The sequence below is a fragment of the Bombus vosnesenskii genome, unplaced genomic scaffold (genome assembly GCF_011952255.1).
Source record: "Bombus vosnesenskii isolate JDL3184/JDL3185 unplaced genomic scaffold, Bvos_JDL3184-5_v1.1 scf7180000013302, whole genome shotgun sequence".
Lineage (NCBI taxonomy): Eukaryota > Metazoa > Arthropoda > Insecta > Hymenoptera > Apidae > Bombus > Bombus vosnesenskii.
This window is the reverse complement of record NW_022882951.1, coordinates 1,481,716-1,506,272: the sequence shown is the minus strand read 5'-3', so window position 1 is coordinate 1,506,272 and position 24,557 is coordinate 1,481,716. Positions and strand designations below refer to the sequence as shown.

Here is a 24,557-nt window from a genome sequence, read left to right as displayed (position 1 = left end):
CCAAAGATTCTATCATTGCCTTCTCGGGTCTTGGAAAGGTTAATAAGCGTGTCGCGATTCACCCCGTGTTGAATAATCGAGGGCTCGTGAACCATAAATCGTATTACGACTCACTTTCTTTTTTATTTTTATTTTTTTTATTTTTATTTTTTTTTTTTTTTTTTTAGTGGAAATTTACGATACGACGGATCTCTTACGCCCATTTTTCCAATCGTAAAAATTGAAATCAGGTGTTATGGATGGATATCTTGTTTTACGCGAAAATAAATTTTAGAAACCATCCCCCGATACAGATTGATATGAATTATTTATTTCATTCATTTATATCTCTTTTTCAATCAAAATTTACGTCTCCAATGGGTTTCTAATTTTAAATATTTTCATTTTTGTTTCGATCGTTTCGTTGCTTGGTCCTTAACAGACTACAAAAAGTCGAAATAAGACGAAACTCTTCAAGTGAAACTTTCTGATGACTCGAATAAACGAATGACGCTAGAGATATAACTTCTTTAACCTTGGAATTTTTAGTACTCCTGTGACGAGGCTTATCTTATGTACATTTGTCAATAATGTTGCGTTTATACCTTTTATTTTAAGGCCACGAAAGAGTTGTTTAACCAAAGTTAACTACGTAAATTGTTTGAACAAATCATAGCAAGGATAACTTCTTTGTCTTGAAATTTTTCGGGAAATCGTTAAGGAGGAGAGCAATGGATTCCGCGAATAATAATTCGTCGAATAATAGGGAGGGCTAATTTATGACCAATGAATCACTAGCTGGCGATGATTTATGGTTAAAATATCGGCTGTCAGGCGCGTCCTTATCGTACAGAGAAAGCTTTGTAATTCGATTAATTGGATTCAATAAACGATAAGCGTTCTTCCGGTACGTTTGATATTATTTTGAATTATTCGCGTTTTATGAACCGTAAAGTGCTGAGAATTTTTTCTCGTGATTCGCCACGAATCGATACATTCGCACAATCAATCCACTTTGAAGTAAATAATTGCGATAATTATTTTACCATAGGGGCAGTCTCTGTTTAACGATCAATTATCTCCTTAATTTTATTGCTGGGGTTCGGCCGAGAGTGACTCGAAGCTCTGTACAAGCATTACGTGCCATCTGTACTAATAATTCACTTCCATAAAATTTATAACGAGATTTTAGATCCATTCGTCCATGAAATACCTTCGAAAAATTACTACGAAAATTCTCAAATTTCCGTTTTGTCATACTATGCATTTCATACATTAATTCCGATTAATGGATAAATTATATTCTGCTATATACTTATAAATTATCTCCAAAATATTCGTAGAAGAACATTTATAGATCCATTATTTCTACGTGCAAAAGAAAAAAAAAAAAACATTCAGAAATTCTCAAATTTTATTACCGTCATCTTCTTCTCGCCGCTAAAACGACAAACCCCTTGGTTCTCCAAAATGGCACGCCTCGTGTACATCCCTGCAACCACTCTTTTGGCCCAGTTCCAGAGCTCGTCCCCTCGTCCCTTCTCCCGATTTGCAAATTATCGTCCACTTCTATTTTTGTCTAATGTTAGCAGACGAGTGGCCGAGTGCACTGTACTCCTCGGCGCATTGTCGAGTCGCGTGTCGTTCCTCGATCGCCTCGAACATCCTCGTCCATCGCATCGTGTTGCTTTCGACTCGCTTCTTTCATGGAGTCGCGCGTTCCCAGGCGGAAAGAGTCTAAATTTTCTCGCGTTGATGAGTCGGCGTGTTTCCTACTACAGAGAGTCGAAGTTGGATTTCAGAGGCTCGTCATGCTGCTCCTTTGCGACCTGGTGCTTGGCATTTTTCACTACAAGAGGAAGAGGTGATTTAACCCACGTATGCAGTTCGATTGCTTTGGAATTTTGCATGAATAGTTATCGTGCTTTGCCCATTTTCTTTTTTCCACGAGGAAGTGTGGGTTTATATGAAATTTTCAGGGGAGAGGAAGAATATTACGGTACAGTTTTCTAATTTTTCTACAAAATTACGAAGAATGATTATTTTTATTAAGGATGTACCTTGGTATTTCGATTTTTGTACAAAAAAACGTGTAAGTTTCTTTTTCTCTCTATTTTTCTTTCTCCCTTTTCTTTTTCTTTTTTCTCCCTTCGATTATCCCTGATACTAAAACTATCGGAGAAGTCGAAGTAAATATAATTCCTCACTTACGTGTAATTTTAATTACGAACCAAACAGACAAAGAATTAATTCTTAAAAAAATCAGAGAAACCTGATGAAGCGTTACAAATATTATTCTTGAAATATTGCCGTAAGATTTGCTCTTTACAATTTCCCAAACGAATTTATATAACCATCTTAATTTATTCCTTAGTACTAGAATATTAATCGTGTGCGTGAGTAACGAAATTGAGAAACTGGCAAAAAGTGGAATTAATCAGTTTGGCTTCCGAAAGCTTCAATTATCTCCCCGAGATTAGATCTAGGCAGATTTACATATTTCACACTTTGTTCGGCGTTTCTTTTTTCCCACATAATCCAGCCAACTATGTAAAGCGTGGAACGAAGGCGTGTCGTTCTGCTCGAGCAGAATTCGCGTGGTCGTCGCGGCATTAAGCCGATCAAGGCTGCCGGAACGACGATGAGGAGCGCGGTGTACGCGTCGTCATTAAAATCGCTCGACTGGTCCCGTTACTTAACTCGTTTAACGGTGCATTAAGCATCCTTAAAGCGCACAATTTATAATTATTTTCTCGGGAAAGCGGCCGAGAAATCGATTCACAAAATGACACCGGATACCGAGCTCGAATTTCATCCTCCAAGTTTAGATGAATCCGCTGCCAACGCTATGAGGAAATCCGTGGGAGATCGCTTCCGCGAATCAGATACTTCGATGAATCGCAAAATCGAAGTAGAGTTACAAGCGTTATAAATATTTCATATTCATCTGAAAGAAATTTTTGAAGTTTCGACATTTTTTTATGGCTTCGTAGATTTTTGGAAGATCGTACGAGATTTCTGATTTCGACTGAATATGCGAACGAGAATGTATAGAGGAAAGGATGATCCACGGTTGCGCTCGATCTCGATCGTGCCACGTAATCGTGGACACTGTCGCCGGCAGGTGTGAAAGTTATTTTCACCCGGTGTTTTAGAGATCGATCGACAAAACCGACTTTCTCGTCTGACGAATCTTGTCTTGTAAATAGCTTTTATCATTACCATCGATAATACCCACCACTTATGTATCTAATCAAAATCTGATCTTTAACTCGTCAGCGCACCGTGTTCTTAAAACTTCCTTAATTACAGCGATTATTTTTAATCAAATACTTTAAGAATGTTTCTTGTACGCATCTATCAGCGCGGTTAATACTCGCTTTGACAGATCGTTATTAATAAACGTCTCGAGAAATTCGGTTTCGTTACACACCTGTAATTTTATTCAGAATTTTTTTAACGAACTTTGCCATATCCTTATTGCTCTTTCTCTCTTTTTTGGAAGTTTAACGCAGTACTTTGTTAAAGACTCGCCGATTCTTCTTCGTACAATTTCTTTAAATATTATTTCAAGCAATTATCTCTCTAACCAAATTCTAAGATTAAAATCGCAATGGCATCTAGAAATTCTCGTAAGGGTAGTTCGAAAAAATGCACAAACTGAACTTTGACGATATGTATACACGATCAGAGACTTGGCAAACATCGCATATAAATCCTATAATTTACACAAACGACACAAATATACGCGGCTAGCGTATAAATAGGCAAATGAAGATTCAAAAGCTGTAGCTACGATATAAAAAATCCTCACACTGCACCTCTCCTCCGACTGTCAAGAATCGAAACTTGCATAAAGTAAAATTTATACAAACAACCGATATATTCGTAATCTGATTCGCTGCGCGATTCCTATACTCTTGCTAGGAAATTCCGTGGCAACGAGAAACCGGTGCCGTCTCGTCTCTTACGTACTAACGCACTTTCTCACAGTAGAATAATCAATACCAACGTGATGGAAATTATCCCGCGAATAAAACGAATACTAATCATACCTTAGAAATCTACATCTTTATCAGCGGATGATAAATTCTGCAACGATTCGTTATTATGCATTAAGCGTCGTCTTCTATAATATGCATAGACACGTTGTTGAAAATGACAAGGTGAGTTCGCGCTCGACATCCATATGCAGATGCGCTAGTTACAATAAATATTAACTAGAAGATAATTCTAGATACAATCGATAGATTTAATCGATAGGTTTGAGATGTTCTTTTGTTTTTATCCCTAGTCCATGTAAGAAAGTGGAATAAAGGTTTTTCGGCGCGATAGATTTATCCAAAAAATAAAATAATAGCTGTTGTGATACCTCTGAATACAGAAATAACAACACACGTAATATTAGGTTGTCCGAAAAGTTTCTTTCGTTTCGTAAGGTGATAATGGATGAACAACAATTTCTGTTTTATATTATTTTATCGAATCAGGTGTGATCCATTTCGTTCTATTTCTATTATTATGTTCGTGTATAATTCAATAAACTAATATAAAACAAAAAACATCGTGCGTCTATTATTTCCTTATAAAACGAAAGGTACATTTCGTTCGACCTAATAATATGCACGTGGAGATGCGCCCGTAACGCTCTTTCAACGGTCAAGGCTTAAGATAAATATTAAAATACATAAAATGGAATTTACAGAAACTACGGCTGTGCCCATAAACTTATTCGCTATACGATCGCTACGGCTCTGCCAGAAAATTCCGTGACACCGGGGAAAACCATACCCGCCCCTATATTTCGCACTAATGCACTTTCTCGGACCGCCGCAGGCCCATTCTCCGGCGCGCGTTTCCCGCTCAATTTCCAGCATTTACAAAGCGCCCGGCGGCGGGAAAATCGATGTCGCGGCTCACAATGCAAGGGGGTTGGTCGGCTGGCGTGCACGAGTGCTCTTCCTTCCTTCTCCTTCCGCCTCTTCTCCTACTCTGTCCCTTCCTTTTTTTTTTTTTTTTATTTCCTACGCTCTCGTTCCTGACTCGAGCAGCGTGAAGTGCGTGTCTTTGTCACCGGTGACAATAGCCTGGCGGGGGAGTTGCAGCACTGTCGCTGCAACCCCCATGGACGCCATGGCGCGCAGTCCAACCTGATATCGCGCTGAATAACGGAGACTGATAGGCTGGACGCGATCGATTAGGTTCGATAGTGGTTCGCGTGTAGCAGTCGATAATGGGGAACGTTGACGAGGAACTGTTGCTGGACTTGCGAGTCTTCGATTGTGGTATCGGGGGTGTGGAGAATGGAATATCGTCTGTGGGGACGACTGGAAGCTACGGTGATTGAACAGTGTTTCGGGCGTTTGAGGTATTAACGCGCTCACCGTGGATCAAATTTTCATCTTCCGCGGTGACGTGCGAGGGTGCGGATGAAAAAGCGGTGTATGCGATAACATCTTTAATTTAAGAAATTTCTATGAGAATCCTAGTAGAGAAATCTGTACAAGTGTGAGAGTTTCGTTTACTGATCTCTTTCCTGAACAAAACAATCGGATAGAAAATAAGCAATAGAAAATTAATTTTAGCTTCTAATCTGCAAGAAAAAAATATAGTATCCTGCTACGTGTCTTTCAATTATTTTTGCTCCTTTCAATCAGAACGTTATAATTTCTCGTTACCTTCCTGATTGAATATTAGTGTCTTGAATTGTTTCACGCAAACTATGGAAAATTAATATTTTTATCTTTCTTATTTGGAAGCTTCCACACTGGAAGGACAGAAACCCTCTTTCCTCGGTTTCTCCTTCCGCATGGCGACTTTTCGCTCTGGAGGCGACCTTAATATAGAAAAAAGTGTCGTCCCTCGAATTTACGACACCTTCTGCACGACCCCCGAGGGGGACAACGGGGATTACGGGCTGAAAATATGAAGGGAACGCGGTCGAAAACGTTATCGCGAGGAAGACACCGCGAAATCGTTATCTTTCATTTTTCACCTCATAACGTCGGGACAATGACGACCGGCTCGAAGCATTGTCGTCGAGAAGGCAGCCTGCTGATGTTCCCTTTGCGAGAAAAAAATAAAAAAGAAAGGACAAAGAGGAAAGGAAGAAAAGAAGAGGACACAAAAGGCGAGGGTAGACACCCCGAGAAAGATCTCTAACCCCTTTCCAAAAGGGAGACTACGATTTCCAGGTCTGATTAAAATCTCTCTCTCTCTCTCTCTCTCCCTCACACACACACACACACACACACTCTTCACGAGATGAACATTTGAACGCGTATAAGCTGGATGTTTCTTCTGGTTTCGTTTGTTCTGTTCTCCTTTGACGCGACTGGTTTTTTGGTTTTCACGGCAGGGTATGTTCTGAGGATATTGAAGACGCGAAAGATTATGTTTCGCGTGATTATGTCTCCCTCTGTATTTTCCTACGTTTCTCTTTCTTTTGTTTTTCATTTTCTTCGAGACACGGGTGTTGTTTTATGACTTTGATGTTGGTGTATGGCCAAGCTGTATGAAACGTAACGAGGAATCGCTAATTAGCAAAGTAGTTTCCGAATCGCGAATGTTCTGGTAAATGAATTACCCAGTAAGCGTAACTCTTAGTGGATTTTTCGTTGCTCTTCTTTCTTTTCGCGAAATTTATAAAGAATGGAAATTGTGTTTCGTTATTGCGGAAGTTGCAAGAATAGATAATAATATAAATAGAATTACCACGATCGACTTCACTGATCGACAAGATTCTGGCGCGTTAAACTTACCTCGCTACAGTCTCCCTCTGCTCGTATTTAACTCATCGGTACCATAGCCATTAAATCGGCCTAGAAATAATCGAAAGAAAATGAAATTATTTTCAAAAATGTCACGCATTTTCTTATATCCCAAACGCAGGCACAGCCATTATGAAAGAAAACCAGGCATCGCCCTTCAAAAATCAACCCTTCAAACGTAACTTCCGCACCTGTTCCAACCGCAACGTGTGCCGATTTCCCTTGCACTCGTTCGTTCGTTTTCGCGAGAGGATCGCGCTCACAAGTATGAGCACCTTAATGCGCACTGAATTATTTACAAGGCGAAGCCACGAGCGGGCGTCGCCGCGCGTTTCCGCCGTCGCGTCTCTCTCATCAGAATCCTCCTGGGAACCATTGCGCCGCGTCTGTACTCGTGTTACCACGTAACGGATTATCCAGCTCCGGGCATGATGTACAATCTCCATAAATCGACGCGTAAGCGCCACCTTTTTTACCCTGTCCACCCCGCGGAAACGTCCGCCGCGTGGAAAATATTCGTCGCAGGCAAACTCGTGCAAGATTCATACGACCTTGGGACGACACTTGTCACGCTCGATAATCTGCTCGAGATCTCGTGTGTCTTTTTGCATGAACTACTCGTGCGAAAGAACGTCGAGGATGACGAAATTGATCGGGCTAAAAGAAAGATTGCAGTTAGATAGATCGCGTTTGCATCGATTCTTCTTTTGCCTTATCAATGACATCAAATCTTTTTATTCTAAATCTGGCTCCTCTTGCGTATCTGAATTTAATATTAATCAAATTTTACGAGTCAATCGATCTTGGTTTATCGTATTGTTCGTTACATATAGCGCAATGAGAGTCAGATCAAAATATGATTGTTAGAAGACTGCTGAGAGTTTAGGATCGACTAAATTAATCGTTGAATTAGGCAAAGTTTATGTAGTGATAAGCGAAGAACGAGATTAAAATTAAAATAAAAAATGTAATGAAGCAGTCGTATAGAATTTGTAAGGCGCTAATCTTGGTTTATCGTGTGTTGTTCGTTACATATAGCGCAATGAGAGTCAGATCAAAATAAGATTGTTAGGAGACTGCTGAGAGTTTAGGATCGACTAAATTAATCGTTAAAGTAATTAGGCAAAGTTTATATGGTGATAAGTGAAGAACGAGATTAGAATAAAAAATGTAATGGAAGCAATCGTATAGAATTTGTAAGGCGTCGTAAATAAAAATAAAATTAGAAGTCCCTCGAAGCCCAAAGGCAAGAGATAATAAAATACACGCGTACGTACAGGCCACGAATTACAAATTTGATAATAAAACAAATACGATTTTTAAAATACATTTTACGAGTGAAGAGTCACTCGATTATCCTATTTTACTTAAAATTGTGAAATTGTAAAAGAGAAGTCTACAATGATTTGTGATTTGTCAAACCTATCGATATTATTAATTGGTAAATTATTACGCATCACAGCACCACTGACTATCATTTCCAGCGACATACGAACAAAAGGGTATTTATCTTTCACCGATCCATCATAATTATCCTGATTAAACATCGTAAGAAATCCAAGCAACGAACATCTGTTACGTAACAAACACACTCGTGAGAATTTCAAACACTTCACTTCTATCAGACATCCGATAGTTGTTGAAAACGGAAATGAAAAACGAGAAAAAGAGGCAGCCTTACGGCGATTCTACCAGACGATCGATTAAAAGAGCATCTAAGAGACGAGTCGTATTTCCTCCGAACGATAAAAGACGATAAATATCGTGGCCAATCGTGTCTCTTCGTGGTCGCTTCGCTTGGCTTCCATTTGCACCGCTCGTAAAATTAATTGTCCGTCCTCTTCGATCTCCTTTCGCCCGGAGGAAGAGCCGAGCTTTCATTACGGGACCGTTTAAACCGGTGAAAGAACGGCCGATTCTCCGCGATCAGATAGAGGCTAATAGGGACTCGAATTCAGAGATCGTTCCTTCACTTTGCTTCTCATTTTTCTCAATGGATACGAACTCGAAAGCTACCAACATAGCGGTGCATACTTTCGTCTTTGAGATGAAGTGGTTCCTTTTAAATGAAATTTCTGATGAGAAATTTGCGAATGGTTAGGTAAGTAGTTTATCTTCAGTTTACTTTTGTAGCGTCGATGTGTCAGAGAGTAGCTGAAGAGTCGATGTAGCAGAGAGTAGCTATTGAGATATGTATAATTTTATGTGCTAGACTAGGTTAGATGCGTAGTAGTAATACTTGTATGTGAATATCAGTGTGTAGAAGTATGTGTGTGCGCGGCGTCTCAAAAACAAATGAATGTAAACGGTTCAGTCGGGTAACAGTCCGGTATGGAAGAAAGTGCTGAGACGCGTGCAAGTGTGTATCGATGAATATCTTTGAAATCGTTTATCAAATAAATGTATAACTATTCTAATGTCAATTCCAAGTGTAAATTTAGTGTTCCTATACCATTATTTCGGCTATTAGGATCCAAAATTCTTAACAGGATCTTTGCTTTTTCTCTGCTAGTTCGATGCACTTTGTCGAGTTTCAAAACCCGAGGAAATTTAATCAAAGTAAAATAGACAAACGCGAAGATTGGACAAAATCCAAATAGTCGTTCGATGGAAACGAGCTGATCGCGATCTTTGACGAAGTTTAGGTAATTGATAGTTGGAAATAGGCCAATCGAATATGGCCGTTTCGTGTTTAATTGAATTCGTCAGAGTCGCGTATCGAGCAGTACTTTGATTCGAATCTTCTAATCCGTGGTAGTCTGAAAGAGCTCACTCATATTAACTCATTAAGCGCTAATGAACCTGAAACGATACCCCTCTGTCGGTCGATTCTGCGTTGCAAGGCGAAGAACAACGATGCTTTTGCAGTCGCACGCTTGAAAAACACGGAACCGGCAAAACCGTCGACAGATGCGCGTCTTATCGAGTTTTCGAGTGAAAATGCTATTGAATGGGAGCGAGTCATCGCGGTGAAAATAGCTCGCAGTAATTCTGTTTCTTTCCTCGTTTGTTACCGTCACGGTTTTCTTCCATTTCTTGTCGAAATGTCCAAGCTTTCGGAGAAAGTCTCCTAAGACGATTATAGTTGTAATCTGTAGACTCTCGTTTTTTTTTACATTTCCCTAGCACACATGTGCAGTCATCTTCTTTTCTCTAACTTTCCTTCGGCCCGTTTAACGAATGTAAATAACAAATTTTCTTCGCTGTAAGAAATTAATCAAAATTTCCCTGCCGCGAATATGTTCAACGTTCAACGGCTCTCTCCAACTTTTCAGCCCCGAAATGCACACAGACACACACACAGTTGTATCCATTGCCAATTAACTTCGACCACACTATCGAGGACAGAGTGTGGATCCGCCAATAAGAGGTCGTGCGCGATTAATCTCGGTTCGTTCGTGGATCGAGAGGGCCGTGATTACGCGGCCCCCGATATTACAACGCTCGAATCACCCTCCATAAATTCAACGGTACCATCTATGCGGCGCCATTGCCATCGAGAATGCTTTTTCCCCTTCGAAACGTTGCGAAAGACAGGAGAAGAGAGTTTTTCATCGCTGGAGCGCGACCCTCGAACGGCATCAAACCACTTGTCGTGGAATTCCCGTATAAACAATGGGAAAAACGTGTACCCTGCACCAGCTGAAAATCGTGCAAATAGGAAAAATGCAGGAAAAGCCCGCAGTGCAACGCGCAGGAAGTTGCAAGAGGAGTGAAACAGGCGAGTCGGGGGTAATCTCGATCGAGACGGGCGAAGAAACGTCGCTGTAAGCGTGACGGGGGCTTTCGAGGGGTGAACGAACTAAACTGACTGGTGAACAGTGCGTTGAACGGTGAGACACGTTCGAATTTGTTTTTTGATTAATGGCGCCTTGGACAGGAGGCGAGGATACGAGGGTGCGAAGTGGGCAAGTGTAGTAGAAGGTTGTTTCGATGTGAATTTTCGACTAGCCATAGTTTTGCAATTTCGAAGCGCTTCCACATCGCTTTCCCCGGGTTACCTGCGAAAGTTGGCAACTATATTTTTGTTAAATCTCAATTCTGTCGCACTTTCGAACGAATTTTGTTAATAAAATTTCACAAGTTAGAAGTTAGTATTATGTGTTGGTAGATGGTTTTATTACAAATTATTAATATCGCGTCAACAAATTCTCTCAAAATAAAGAAATCATAGTAAAAAGTTTGATAAGACAAACGAGGTTATATCTGTACCGAAGTCTGTCCCGAGCTATACTCCGAAAGAGTTAAAAAAGTTGTAAGATTTTCGTCATGGACCTATAGAAAACATCGTTGAAGAAAAAGAAGAAACAAAAGGATACATACTGAAATCGAATTCTTCCAACACTTTCACGTTCTATCCATAAATCTTCAGGCAAGAAACCATTACAAAGTCGTCATAAAAATATCCAACATCTAGAACACGCGAAGCTTTATTGTTCCCATCTGTGCCTTTCCTCCTAAGAACTTCTAAACAAGGTTTTTTCCATTCCGGAAAAACGTAACCGAGTACTTGGTATAAAGGAAGAAAAAATAGATTCAAAAGGAGGAAGAAGAAGATCAGCATTAGTGGCACGGTTGTGTGCACAAGCTTCTAATTGCTTTCTCGGGACGATTAACGAACAAAGAAGGCACAGTAGGACGGCTATTTGTGGAAACCGGCCAACTGGCTGAGCAGTTACGCTCGACCTTCACTGGCCGACAGCAAAACTCGGGGAACGGCTGCCGGTTTCTCGCGAAGGTTTCTTGCGCCTTCCATCTCGTCCGCCTCGTCCTCTTCCGTGGATTTTTCTACCGGATCCTGTTCCGCCTATATACGGCCGTCGAGAAGGAAACAATCGAGTGGAAAGACTTTCCGTTTCTTCGACTCGAACAGGAGACTGAATGTTGCACGTGGAATCTTGCGCAGCATTGCTAGAATTTTAAGCTCAATCTAGGCAAAGGATCGATTAGAATTTTGCTAGAATTTCTGGGGAAGCAACTTTCTGTAGAAGGACAGTGAAGTGGGAGTTGAAATATTTTTATAAAAATCGAAGACGCAGGATCGTCGTCGAACGACAAAGTCGTGTCAAATTTCTAAAACTTTGATACCGAGGTTTCTTAAATGAAGAGATCGCGGATTGACGAACGAAGAAATACGATGTTGAGAAATAGTATAGATGATGGAGATAATATAGACGTACGTATGTGTAAGTGTGATATCTATAGGATAGGATTATGGGGAATCGATCGAACGAAGAGAGTAGCTTCATTAAATTCTTGAGAATTAGGAATCTGGAGTAAAGATTGAAGAGTAACTTAAAGAGAAAATTCAAGTGGGCTGAAATTCGATTTCAGAGCTTGTCGACTTTTGTTCCAAATATTTCGAAATTTTCTGCAACTCCGAACTCGATATCGAAATAAATTAAAAAGGGAGGAATAAAATAAATTTTGCGCGGAAACCGTTTCCTCGAAGAGAATGTGTCGCGGAATTATAATGAACCTTACATTGCAATTCTGCGATTTAATTGCTCGAGAGAGAGAGAGAGAGAGAGAGGAGAGAGATGGGGGGATTCGTTAACGAGTAGTTTTGAGGCTTTCGTTGGTGTATGAGACGAGCGGCAATGAATGAAAGGATAAACGAAGCGTAATTGTGCAAGAGCGAAGATGAATTAAACGCGCGAAAATACGGTGGTGGTACGAAACACGCCGTAAATTGTGCGTCGTTAGCATACAATGAAGGGACACGATACGCAAACGTGTTTTTAATATGAGAAACGAGTACAGGGAATTTCTGGGAAGCTGACTCTTCCGTAATTTCTTTTCCCTTTCCTAAAGAAAAATTTGAGAATGTCGTAATACTCGGTTCGCGGCAATAATATTTCTGTGGTTAGGATTTATAGGCGAAAAGTAGGTTAACAGAGATATTACGATTGCAATAGTAAAAATTATTTCTGTTGCAAGAACTCGAAGTGGAAGAACTACCTTGCTATGTGGAAATCTCTGTGGAGTTTAGTGCTGTCCCCTTACATAAAATCTCTAACACATATTATTGCTGTATATTTGCTATACACATACGTCGAATCGGTATTTTAAACTTTGCATATTTTAGATATTTTTGTATATTACGTGGGTTTTCGTGTGTTTAATAAATTCTCACCAATGCGTGAATATCCATGTTCCAGCGATAATTTCGCATAGAAAAGTATTAATAATTGTTAAGAATTGTGGATCTTAATCGCCGAAATAAAAGTGAAGGAACACTAAGATTACACTTAGAATTCTTATTAAAATAGTTTTAGATTTATTTAATGAACGATGTACAGGATTTGCACGCGTCTCAGCACTCTCTTTGTCTCACCATCTTCCATACCACACTGCCAACGAAAGTTACATTCATCTGTTTTTGTGTAACACCACCACGCGGCCAATCTAGTCCAGCACACAAAATTGATAACGTGATAGCATGATAGCAAGATCGATAGCACACAAAATCAATAATAATATTATTTAACGATGAATATCGTTGCTTTAACCAAATCAGTCCGAAGCGATGATAATCATTGTGCAAAAGATGAACAATTTCTCGATCCTTCACAATGGAATTAAATTCTGCAATTCGTAAAAAAAGTATAAAATCTACCTTCTAGATACCTGTGGCAATTAAGCATGCCGGCTTCATAAAATACAGGGAAAGAAGAGAAAAAAAAGTGCATTGAGAGAAACGCAGGGTCGATCTCGAGGCAATAACGCAGCTGCGTTATCAATCTCACGGGCGAGAGCGCCGGAAAAGCGGCGATCCACGGTTATTTAATAGACGACCGGCTACGAGAGAAAGGGACGATGGGACAATCGAGCGGGCCACGGCCAAATCTGTTCGTTTTCATCCCCGTTCCTCCGTTAATGCGCCTATCTGGACGTTGCAAACTGCCGTTTGTTGCCGTTGGCAACCGTTTCACGCGGTGCAACGTACTACACGTGAGAGGATAAAACTGGAGGACTTCCGGTCGAACGATCGGCGAACGGTTTACGGGTGTGAATTTTTTGGAACCTACAGCACTGCGTTCTTAACTATATCGTGTCAGTTTGTGAAATAGATTAATCACAGAGGGAAATATAATTATAATTTTGGATCCTATTGTACGACGAAATTACGCAAAGAATAGAAAAGATTAAAGCGAGAAGGAATAATTTCTTGTAGGCAGGCGAAATTTTATTTATAGGAAGCTGAACACTTGCATGTATAAATATCCGTTACAAGTATTCCAACAGAGTAGCAGCAATTAAATGAAAAATACGGTACAAGAAAGATTCTCTAAAATGGAAGAAATAAAAGAGGCAAAAAGCAACTGCGAAGAGAGCGAAAATGAAGAAAAGTATCAAGAACCACCACCGTTAACCGCCCGATCTTCCACTACGTCTGCCATCACGTACGTGCCTTAATAGCAAGAAATTGAAACTGACTCGCGTAAGAAGCTTACGATAAATTACGCACATTACGTACGGCTCGTCCCTCGCGGTTGGAATTTCAACGAGCCTGAACCAACTCACCTCTCGATCGCTCTAACTCGCGAATTGTTCTTAATTACCAGGCACGTACTCGCGCACGCAATTAGGTTAAGCCTGGTCACGGCGAGTAATCGAGTTCCGTTCACGATTTTTCTCCTATTTTATTTTATTTGAATTTAGTAGTTGCCGGTGATTTTCTTTCGTCGGTGACCACGTGCAATTGAAATAATCGGACCATAGTAAGAGAGTTGCCGCAATTTGTTAAGTATCAACCGTTTCCTCTGTGAAACTCGCGAGGTCGACTCGGTAATTTGAATAATCGCCAGATAACTGGCTGATAGAGTCTCGAGGCAGTCGCGTGAAATTAGCGTTTCCTTGCGGAATTTTTGCTTCTGCATAAGTATATTTGCTCCCGGGTTGATTGATCGTGCTTTAGTCAACGAGTTCTGGAACGCGAGCGTTTTGGTAAAAGGTGAACATTTATGGAATTAAAAGATTTTTTGAAGACTTTTTGAAGATATATTCGCTGCTATAAAATATTGGTAACAATTAACGATTAAACAAATTTCTACGAGAGCAATTATGTTCTTTTCGATTGTACCACGATTTTCAGAATCACCCTGTATAACAACCAACCGACTGCGATCTTCCCTACAACGAAAGCTTCGTAAACGTTCATAGATTCACTGTGTCAATTAAACTTGTGAATTAAACTGTAAATTAATTTTATTTGCCACTGTACGTTCCTACGCTTACCATTCCTAGGGAAAATAGGAAAAATCGTAGCATTCTACTATTAAATCTTGTAATTCGTTTCAAAACGAAAGAACACCTTATATACTAACCGATCGCGATCTTCCCTACAACGAAAACCCTACGGACGTGGCCCCACACGTATCTCGATGCCGTCGAAGAAGGACCGTTCTTCGGTCGGTCGACCGGGTGCCTCACGAAATTATCACCCCCACCCAGTACCCTGCAAGTAGGCGTCCCGCGTTTCCCGGTGCCTACGTGCCGGCAGCCAGTTCTCCCAGCCCCGGTGTGCGCACTCTCGACGCGAGTGCAGAGTCCCCTTGCACACTGTTGAAGCACACGTGGCCACGCCGCGGAGAGACAGCCACGGCGTGCTCGAAAAGTCGCCGAGAGAGCACAGGACGATCCAGTCGGCGTAACCAGCCGAGACTATAGGCGCCTGTGCAGCTAGAGTCCGCGCGGTACAGCCGCGACTATAGTGTTTAACAAACGTGCAACCAGTCCATTCGCGACCGGCAGCCGGGCTGCACGCTCGAGAACCTCTTTGTCCGCCGTGTCTATAAATAATCCAAGAAAGCGAGATCCTGGAGAACGATCGATGCCAAATCCTTCAGATTTTAGGTATTGGAGATGATCGAGATCCTCGAGGATCGTAGTATCATGAATCCCTGGAGGACTTTGCCGTGAACCGGAATCCTTCAATTAAAAGGTTCACGAAGGAAGCTTGGGTGGTGATTCTTTGTCTGATCCTTGGATAACGTGGATCGATGGTTCTTTGAACATGGCGCAGGTAAAAGGTGTGGTAACGCGAAAGGACTAGGAAAACTTGGAAAGAGCTTGAAGATTCGAAGGAGAAAGTGTTTGGAAGAGATTTCGTCCTCTGGTGACGTGGGACGTGATTAGGTGAAGATGAAAGGTCTTCGAGTGCGAGTGTCGATTATCTACGAACGTTCTTAGACAGTGTCTCGTTGAAGGTTTTCTAATATCGTCGAAGCTTGTCTCGATCGAACGTAAGATTCTCACGATGAAGGAAAACGGGATCCACGGTGGTTCCCCAATTCAGATAGTTTCCGAAGGTTAACCGCGATGGTCGAGAGGAATGGCGCGTCGATCGGCCCAAAATCGCAACCGAACCGCGTGCAATGGCCACGTCTTCGACACTACGCGTTTCCAAGACTCGGCGGAGTTGGAAAGTTAGCGCGGATGACCCAGACTCAAGCGCGATCGAGCATGAAATCAATTCGAGACGGCGAGACGCGAAGCAGAGTGGACGCTGAGCTCAATTTACCTGGGGTCTCGCGAAAATCCCTCGATCCGCTTCCTCCGCTCTGCAACCGATCCCCCCTCGTCGCCATTGTCGATTCTCAGGGATCGATAACGCGATTCGTCTCGTGATCCAGCCTCCGATCCTTCGAACCTTGCTATAGTTCACGAACGATCCACGAACAGAGTTCAGAGTTCGGATAGAAGGGCAAGATACCGGAAGAGGTCACCGAAAGGTTCGATTCTTTCGAGATTCGCCGATAAATTTGATAAATTCGTCGAGGAAGAGAAACGCTCGAGGAGAAACGTTTCTGATAGAGGATCGTGTAGTTAACAGAGAAGTAAGTGCACTCGGAGGAGTTTCTAGAAGCGACGTCATCGATATAACCACCGCAAGACTGTTTATCGTTCGCCTGTCCTTCGTTGACACCGATTAAACGCGCCTCAGAGCGACGCTTATTGAGCAGATCACTTCCGAATGAACTGGCAGACAAGGACTGGCACCAGCCACGCTCCTGTCGATGCTACTTAAGGCGGTTTGCTACCACCTGCCAGTGTCTCTGACACGCGAGTACCTTGTTCTTCAACAGAGACCTCGGATCATTGTGCTCGCTCATCCAGATCTGTCAACTATTTTGGCATTGATCGGCTTCTTTGCTACTTTTCTTCAACATAGACTGTTTCTTCTTGATGTGGTGATACATGACATCGGATATGGTGACCGGTGAACTGACATTTGGTGAACCTTGAATGGCCAATATGTGAGTTTCAAGAGTAGATGATCGATCGTCGAGATTCGTGAATCATTTTTAATTGCTTCTTCGCTGTTCTTCTTCAACGCAGACTGTTTTTTCTACGGTATTATGTACGATATAAGATATATTGGTGAACTTTGAGTTACCAATTTGTGAGTGTAAGCGGACGATCGATAGACCAATCGTTGCGACCGAATATCTCTCTTTTTTTAATATTCTTCTTGAGTGTAGATTCTTCCTCCTTTTAGTGTGATTTACGATGTGAATACGGCATTGGTGAACCGAGATACGGAGAGCTTCGAATGAACGATACGTGACCGACAAACAGGTGATTAATCGAGTGATCGAGTATTGGAAGTATTTGAAGAAAATCACGAACGTTCCAATTTTTAATTGATCTTAACACTATATAATTGGTGCTTGCAATTATTCGCAGCAGCTGGATTTTTTAAATAATCCAAATTTTAACCGAGGTCTCTGACAATTTGATATACAGAATTTAATAATAATTTAGTAGATGTTTGAAGCTACTTGACATTTCTCCTGACTTTCGTGCAACTAAATTTTTTCAAACAATGCGAATTCTACGCGATCAAGGACTTTACTGCAATTTAATAACTGCGGTTTTCAAATTATATAATATTTTTCCAGTGACTCTCTTCTCAGCTGGATTTTCCGATATGAATTCCAGGCCAAGGCCTTTGTAACAATTTAACGCGAATGTTTGAAATTATTTGACGTTACTGATAACTGCTTTCTAGTGAATTCTACGAATAATACGAATTCTAGAGGATCGAGGTTTCTGTGACAATTTAACGCACGTTTGTACGATCTTTCCAACGTCGAGTAACTTGATTGGACTGAATTATTCGAATAATTGGAATCTTTGGTGATCGACTTCCGCGTAACGTTACAACGCACGTGTCCTACGATTACTTTCGGACTGCTAAAATTTTCGGAATTTTGTTTTTAACGTGGCACGCGCGCTTGCGATCCTCCGTTACGGCTCAATGATTTCCTGGAACAGAACTCCATTCAGACGATTTTATGAAACAAAGAAGACACTTCTGCCGCGTCTACTAAATTGGTCTCGTTTAATAATCAAGATCTCGGTGCATAGATGCGTAACATCGCTATGATTCTCTGAGACAACGAGTTGATCAAGCTGACCTCCTTGTCAAACCCTGAATCCCAAACGACCGAGCCGAGAATCGCTAGAATAATCAGGATCTTCCTGTGCAATCTAAGCCAACTTCGTCTTGGAAAATCTAAGAATGTCGACGCGTAGCGTAGCAGAAAAGATCGTACGACGAAAAGTCAAGCTATTGGTAAATAAATCTTAGAAGATCAAAAAACTCGAATAATTCATCGAAGCAATGGTCAACCAAAAATACATTATCGTATTTTACTTATAAACTTGCAAGATTTAAAATATATAAATTTATTTAAAATTGTCATCTTCAATTACAAGATTCAAAGAAGTTACTGATCAGCAGACAATCTAATAATCGATACGAGCTTCAAAACGGAATGCAGTTGAGAATACACTGAACGTCTTAGACAGAATCAATTCCCTGAACGAGGCAAGTCGATCGTGTTACGTTTCGGAATCTCACAGAGTCCCGTGATTCTCTGCATCATTGAACAAGTTGACCGTCGCGATCTCTGGCAGAGTGGCGCTAAAAATACACGACCATTGGTGATTCGACTCGATCGACAACACGATTTCCACGAAATCGTATTCCAGAAACGGTGGCGCGGCCCTCGATCGTTCGACGAGTCGCAATAAAGAATAATCGACCGGACCTCGAGGCCGACAAGGTCGCAGGAACGTTGACCGATCTTTCAAGATCGCACGGCAGACTCGACGCGAAGCTCGATCGGTGGATAAACGAGGATAAATCGAAGGGCAAGTCGTGGGATCCCTGACCAACGTCAAGCAACGCACCACGGTACTTTGGCGAGACGCTAAGAAGCGTTTACTCGCTGAACGTTTAACAGGAAAATCGAAATTCACGATCGAATGGAGGATCGAGAGTATGGTAGAGTAGATGGTGTATGTATGAAAGTAAATTCAAGAATATATTGCGTGACATCGTCGATGCGAAAGAAAACCACTGAAGACATTTGAAAGGTCGTTGACCAACGTCAATGAGGGGAAAATCGACGATTTTGATGAATACACCGAAAATATGAAAACAGAGTCTAACTTCGAGATCGACAAGCTGCATCAGATGGCGGATATCAAAAGGACTACGTAAATTCAAGAAATTCGAGATCGCGTGAAAATTTCGAAGTTGAATGAACGAGACATAAATCAGAGAATAAATCATGTAGCATTGCCAACTACTTCACGAAAATTTCGACGACTTAGTGGCGCTGAAGAATAAAACTAGAGCTGAAGATTCTGTTGGAGACGCGATATCAAACTCGATTAATAGTTGAGCGAGAATAAATCACAGTGAAAATCCTATCTCCAACGAATAAACGCGACTAAATCGAAGGAAAAGTCGTGCAACAACGCTGACCAACGTCAACCAAGATTCGACGATGTTTTAGCTGAAACTCTAAGGACGACACGCGAGAATAGAATCGAAACGGCGCCATGGTGTCCGTTCTCGAACGAAGAAAGCCAATCTGTGATCGTTGCACCTGTCGCTATCTGTCAGGCTGGTAAACACGAGGCAAAACCTTGGGACCCGTTCGCGAGCTTCTCGACCTGGACAGTTAGAGAGTAAAGAGGGTACAGCACACCTGACTCGAAGCTTCTTTCTTGCGACAGCTGCGTGTTTCGGTCGAACACGGTTGACAGAGACGTGATTGTTACGTTCACTATCGCTCTGGGTCGAAGGTGGAAACTGGAGGAACTGAAAAAATTGACTTTTCAAGACTTCGACGTAATCGTCGTGGATACGAAAAGTTTTGAAGAATTGGTGAGAAAGAGGAGAGTAAGAAGTTGAAATTGACGAGGAAGAGGAAGCTTGGTCAGAAGATGAGATTTACGTCAAATGACTTATCTTTCTGAATAAATTTAATGATTAAAGTGGGTGTTGCGAGTAATCGTGAGGATCTTGTTCTCGCGTAAAGAACAACTTTGTAAGTTGATTATACAGGAAGTTTAATTTAGAAGGTAAGATTGCTCGAATCAAGATCTGTTGCTACGGATGCTGTGAAAAGTAACCTGTTTTAAGGAAAGGAATAGATCGATAGCAGTTTAAGGCAAGTTAATAAATATTGCGAAGATAACGAAGCGTAGATATTAATCGCGAACAAGGTTCCTATGTTAAAACTTACCAAGCTGCAGATTTCTCAACGAAGTTATTAACTTTCTAGAAATGAAATCATAAAGCGCAAAGCTTCGAGCTAAAAGGAGTGTTTCGCCGAATTCCCAACGGTCGACGTTGATCATACTTATAATTAACATTGACCGTGACTTCGATACTTCTACGAAGATTTCAATCAATGCTATAAATAATCAATTGAAGCGGCAAATATACGTCGAACCACTATCGATCGAGTATCGATCGTATCCAAAACGATCACTAATCGTAATTCCAACCTTCCGATAAAAATTTCAATTACCACAAACACTGGTAGAATGTTTAAACAATTTATTAAAAAGATGTTTTATCGAATCACCGATAAATGACGGAAATTACAGTTGAAATTAACATCGATCGTATATCGGTAATATTTCTACGGAAATTCTAATCAGCGTTATGAACGCATCGATCGAGTGGAACGATATTTCATCGCCAAGAAGCCACATTAATCATACTTAAAATAAGCACCGATCGTAACTTCAATATTTGCGAAGCTAGCAAAACTTCCAATCAATCGCACAAACACTTGTGCACGTATTCTCGAAAGGAAACGCGAGAGACCACGAAGTGACGCGATTTGAATCAACACCCTCGCCAAAAGCAGACACCCAATCAATCCGGCAACTCACTCAGCCTCGAAACCACGCCTCGTCGACGACGTGCAGCACAAACAAAGCGAAAGCCGAAGCAAACACAGCGACGATCGTTGCGGAGGAGGCGCGAAACCGGTGACTTGACCACGGGCAAGATCGACGGCCGAATGACGTCAAGGTTTTCGCTGGAACCTCGAAAAGAAGGAGAAAAGAAGGATGCAGCCGGATCGCTTTGTGCCTGCTGGAAACGTTAAATATAGCCGGAAGAATTTCCGCGGCATCCACGGGCTCTTCATTCGCTTTGCTCGATTTTCCTAGACCGCGATTTATGCGAAACGAGTGCGAGACCCCTCTTTCGACTGTCGTCGTTGTCGCGCGGAGACTATCGCAGCTTCGTGTTACACGGCTGTACGCGAATTAGCTCGGTTTTACTTCTAACGATTCGGCTAGTGGATTTCCTCGAGGCATTTGCGAGAGGAAAAATGCTGATCACCAAGTATACTACGATCCTGCTGCAGTCTACCAATCAACATATTCTCAGGTGAGTCGAAGGAACGTTGGGCATTTTTGAGAAGGTGGGGTGATGTTTTTACGTTTTATGGTATTACGTTAAACCGGACTTCTCGAAATTTTCATATATGGAATATAATTGAATTTATCTCTTAACTATATGTTAGATGGTCCGAAAAGTTTCTTTCGTTTTATAAGGAAATAGTGGATGCACAACATTTTCCGTTTTATATTATTTTATCGAATTACGTATGATCCATTTTGTTTTATCAAGATAAAGATTACAAAGTTCGATAGATTAGGTTTCATGTTTGTATGAAGATGCGTCGTTGTAAAAGACGTGTCTGTAAGAGAAAGACACTTTTCGGACGACCAAATACCATTAGGTAAGACTTTGCGAATTTTTGTTTTATTACCGCGATTTTTGCGAAGGTTTGGCTGGAAGAATTTAGAACACTCTGTATAGTACATGATTATAGTCCCTCGAGTATCGATAAGATTAAAAAGATAAAGGTTAAAGTTAAAGGTTGTAGCTGAAGGTTATGGAATTACGTAAGAGACGCTGAACTTTCTTGAACTTCCCACGTAAGAATATTACGAACGTAAAATGTTAGATTATATACCGATAATATCGACGATATTTTTATACTTATTTTCGTTCGTGCTTGATGAATCGTTTTCGTTCGTTTGACATAGAAATTAATATGGTCGACTTGACTAAGTTTCTGGTATATTAATGTGAAATTTCACTTCAAAATCTCTCTTCTATTAATGGAGATTCATGACTTATCTCAGCCCTTTCCCAACTGCCCCTAGTGCTCGTAGAAACCAACAGAACGTCGATTGACAATTACGAGTCATAATTAATACGAACTTCTGACGTTGGTAACTGGAGCTGGTAGATTTCATTTCCTCCGATTACTCTCCAGAATAATTCAGAAGGATAAGGGAGGAAGGTAGCTCGGTGGTGTAGAGTCTTCGTCGGTGAATTTTCTTGAGAAAATTTTCTCAAGGAAATCCGATAGAGACGTACGAATCTTCCGCTGCATATTTGAATCTTCAATCGAACAAGAAGTTATTAAATTTCTTGTGTAGAAGAGAAAATCTCGAATACGTTATTAAATTGTTACATATAAAATATCGTTTTTTAAAACCAAGATTTAGTCGTACATATAGTTTTTTAACAGAATTTTTCAATTTAAAAGACTAATTAATTCCATTATTTCAGATTTCTGCAATTTCTTGTAATCATATCGCGAACCAAATATTGTTTGTTTTGTTAATTGGTGATCTACGAGATGATAAAATAGTAACACGATTCTGTGATTGAAACGACACTCGTAGTGACACAGAAATAAGTGATAAATCTGTCAAGGATCTGTCCGCCATTTCAATACAATGAGAGATCTTGAATCTCAAGAGGCACAAACTAGACGTTTCATGTATCTCCATAGTACCAGATCCAGAAGAGTTAAATCTTAGCATTCGATTCAATTCCCTTTTGATCTTGTTCAGTTTGCATCGAATGTCTCATTTGAATATCGTCTGTCATTGGGAGAAACGTCGATCGAAGTTGCATCTGTATTTCCCAACTCTTCTCCAAACATCCAAGCATCGTATTTCTATTTCTCGTTGATTTATTCCCTTCTAAATACGCGCTCTATGTTTCCAAGAAAATATTAATGATCTTTTAAAAAATATTAAAAATCAATTACAGTCCCATTTAAATACGTCTTCTTTTTCTCAAAGATTTTTTCACCCACTCTCAGCTTCTTTCTGTCTAAAGTTCCATCTAGATATTCATATTTATTTGAAATTACTACAATAGAAAACAGGTTGTAATATTGGTCGATTTTGAATATCCTTTAATGAGAAAGTAAAAATGTTCTGTTTCCAAAATTATTCACAGAAAAATTAATTTATCCACGATTTTTATCTCGCGTCAGTGAAAATCTTTAGCTCTCACCCTTCTCAGCTATCCATAGCAAACATCTCTAAATTCAAAACCTGAAACTCCGTCGTCACGCAAACTTATTACGAAGAGAAAGAAAAAGAAAGAGAGAGAGACATAAATCCTTTATATTTCAATAAACATCCACACGCGCCATCGCAATCTGTTTTCTTCGTCTCTTTTACAACTTTCACGTAAGAGGGCGGATCATAGCCTACCAAGGCGATAACAGATCGAGCTTGAAGCTCGTTCTGGCTGTCACAGATGTTGTCTGACGATATCGACGATATATACGTAGACGTGTATCCCTCCGTTTATAGAGGAGCATCGAGGTTGGAGTTGATCGGACGAGGATTTAAATTGAATGGCGCGAGGCGTCGAGTCTTGGCGCGATCGCAAGTTCACGGTTATAGAGGTCGATCGAAATTTAACTCAACGGTGATAAATCGAGCCGCACGCGCCGAAAATGGAGAGAAGTTTCAGCATGGAAAGTCGAACGGGCTACACCCGGAGTGTCGCTGAAATTGCCGCGGTGCACATTCTTCGCGCTTCTTTTTGGAAGTCTGCTTTTACGACGTCTATATCGATTGTACAGTCAGTTGCTGATTTCTCTGTGAAACGAAATGGCACCTTCTTCGTGAATTTCAATATACCTTTCAGTTTCCCTATCTTGAAATTTTTCTGAAATTTTCCAAGCTTCTTGGTTTTTGGTATTCTACAATTACAGTCGATTAGCAGAATTTCCAATATTATTCTACGAATCGCAGATACGTCCAGTTTCCAAAGCGTCGTCGTATTGATTGAAATGTATCTTTCGTCTCGTTTCAATCGCTCCCACTAGTTTTTAATCAGGAACTAACTCTAATCAAATCGAAATTCCTATCTACTAGACACGTGCGTGTCCTTCCTCTCCTAAAATATCATGACAAAAGAGTCGAGGTATATCCTCCATAGCAAAACATCAGAGAAATTCTTCGAATTGCAACGTTTCGACCGCTCGCCGTTAATTATCGCTATCGCTAACGACGAAACTAATTCGAATCAACCGAAACTGTCACCTCCCGCGCCTTCGTCCCCTGCAGGTACAGTTAAAATGGCTGGCGAAAAATACGATCGACCGCGAAACACGGAACACTGTTCATAGCGCGAGAGATAGCTGTAAATCTGGCGTGCAA

General features: G+C 40.9%; 1 protein-coding gene across 7 annotated transcripts in view; it reads left to right on the top strand.

Moving 5' to 3' along the window:
- The window catches only part of LOC117234086 (protein sprint), a 155,467-nt gene that overhangs the window by 54,837 nt on the left and 76,073 nt on the right, over positions 1 to 24,557 (top strand). Inside the window, exon 1 of one of the 7 annotated variants that reach the window (XM_033494966.1) lies at positions 20,552 to 21,462. The exons of the other annotated variants lie outside the window; for them this stretch is intronic. Within the exon in view, the coding sequence (XP_033350857.1) occupies positions 21,404 to 21,462 (59 nt within the window). The 5' untranslated portion in view covers positions 20,552 to 21,403. Of the gene's footprint in view, positions 1 to 20,551; positions 21,463 to 24,557 lie in introns of those variants that run through there. 7 annotated transcript variants of the gene reach the window in all.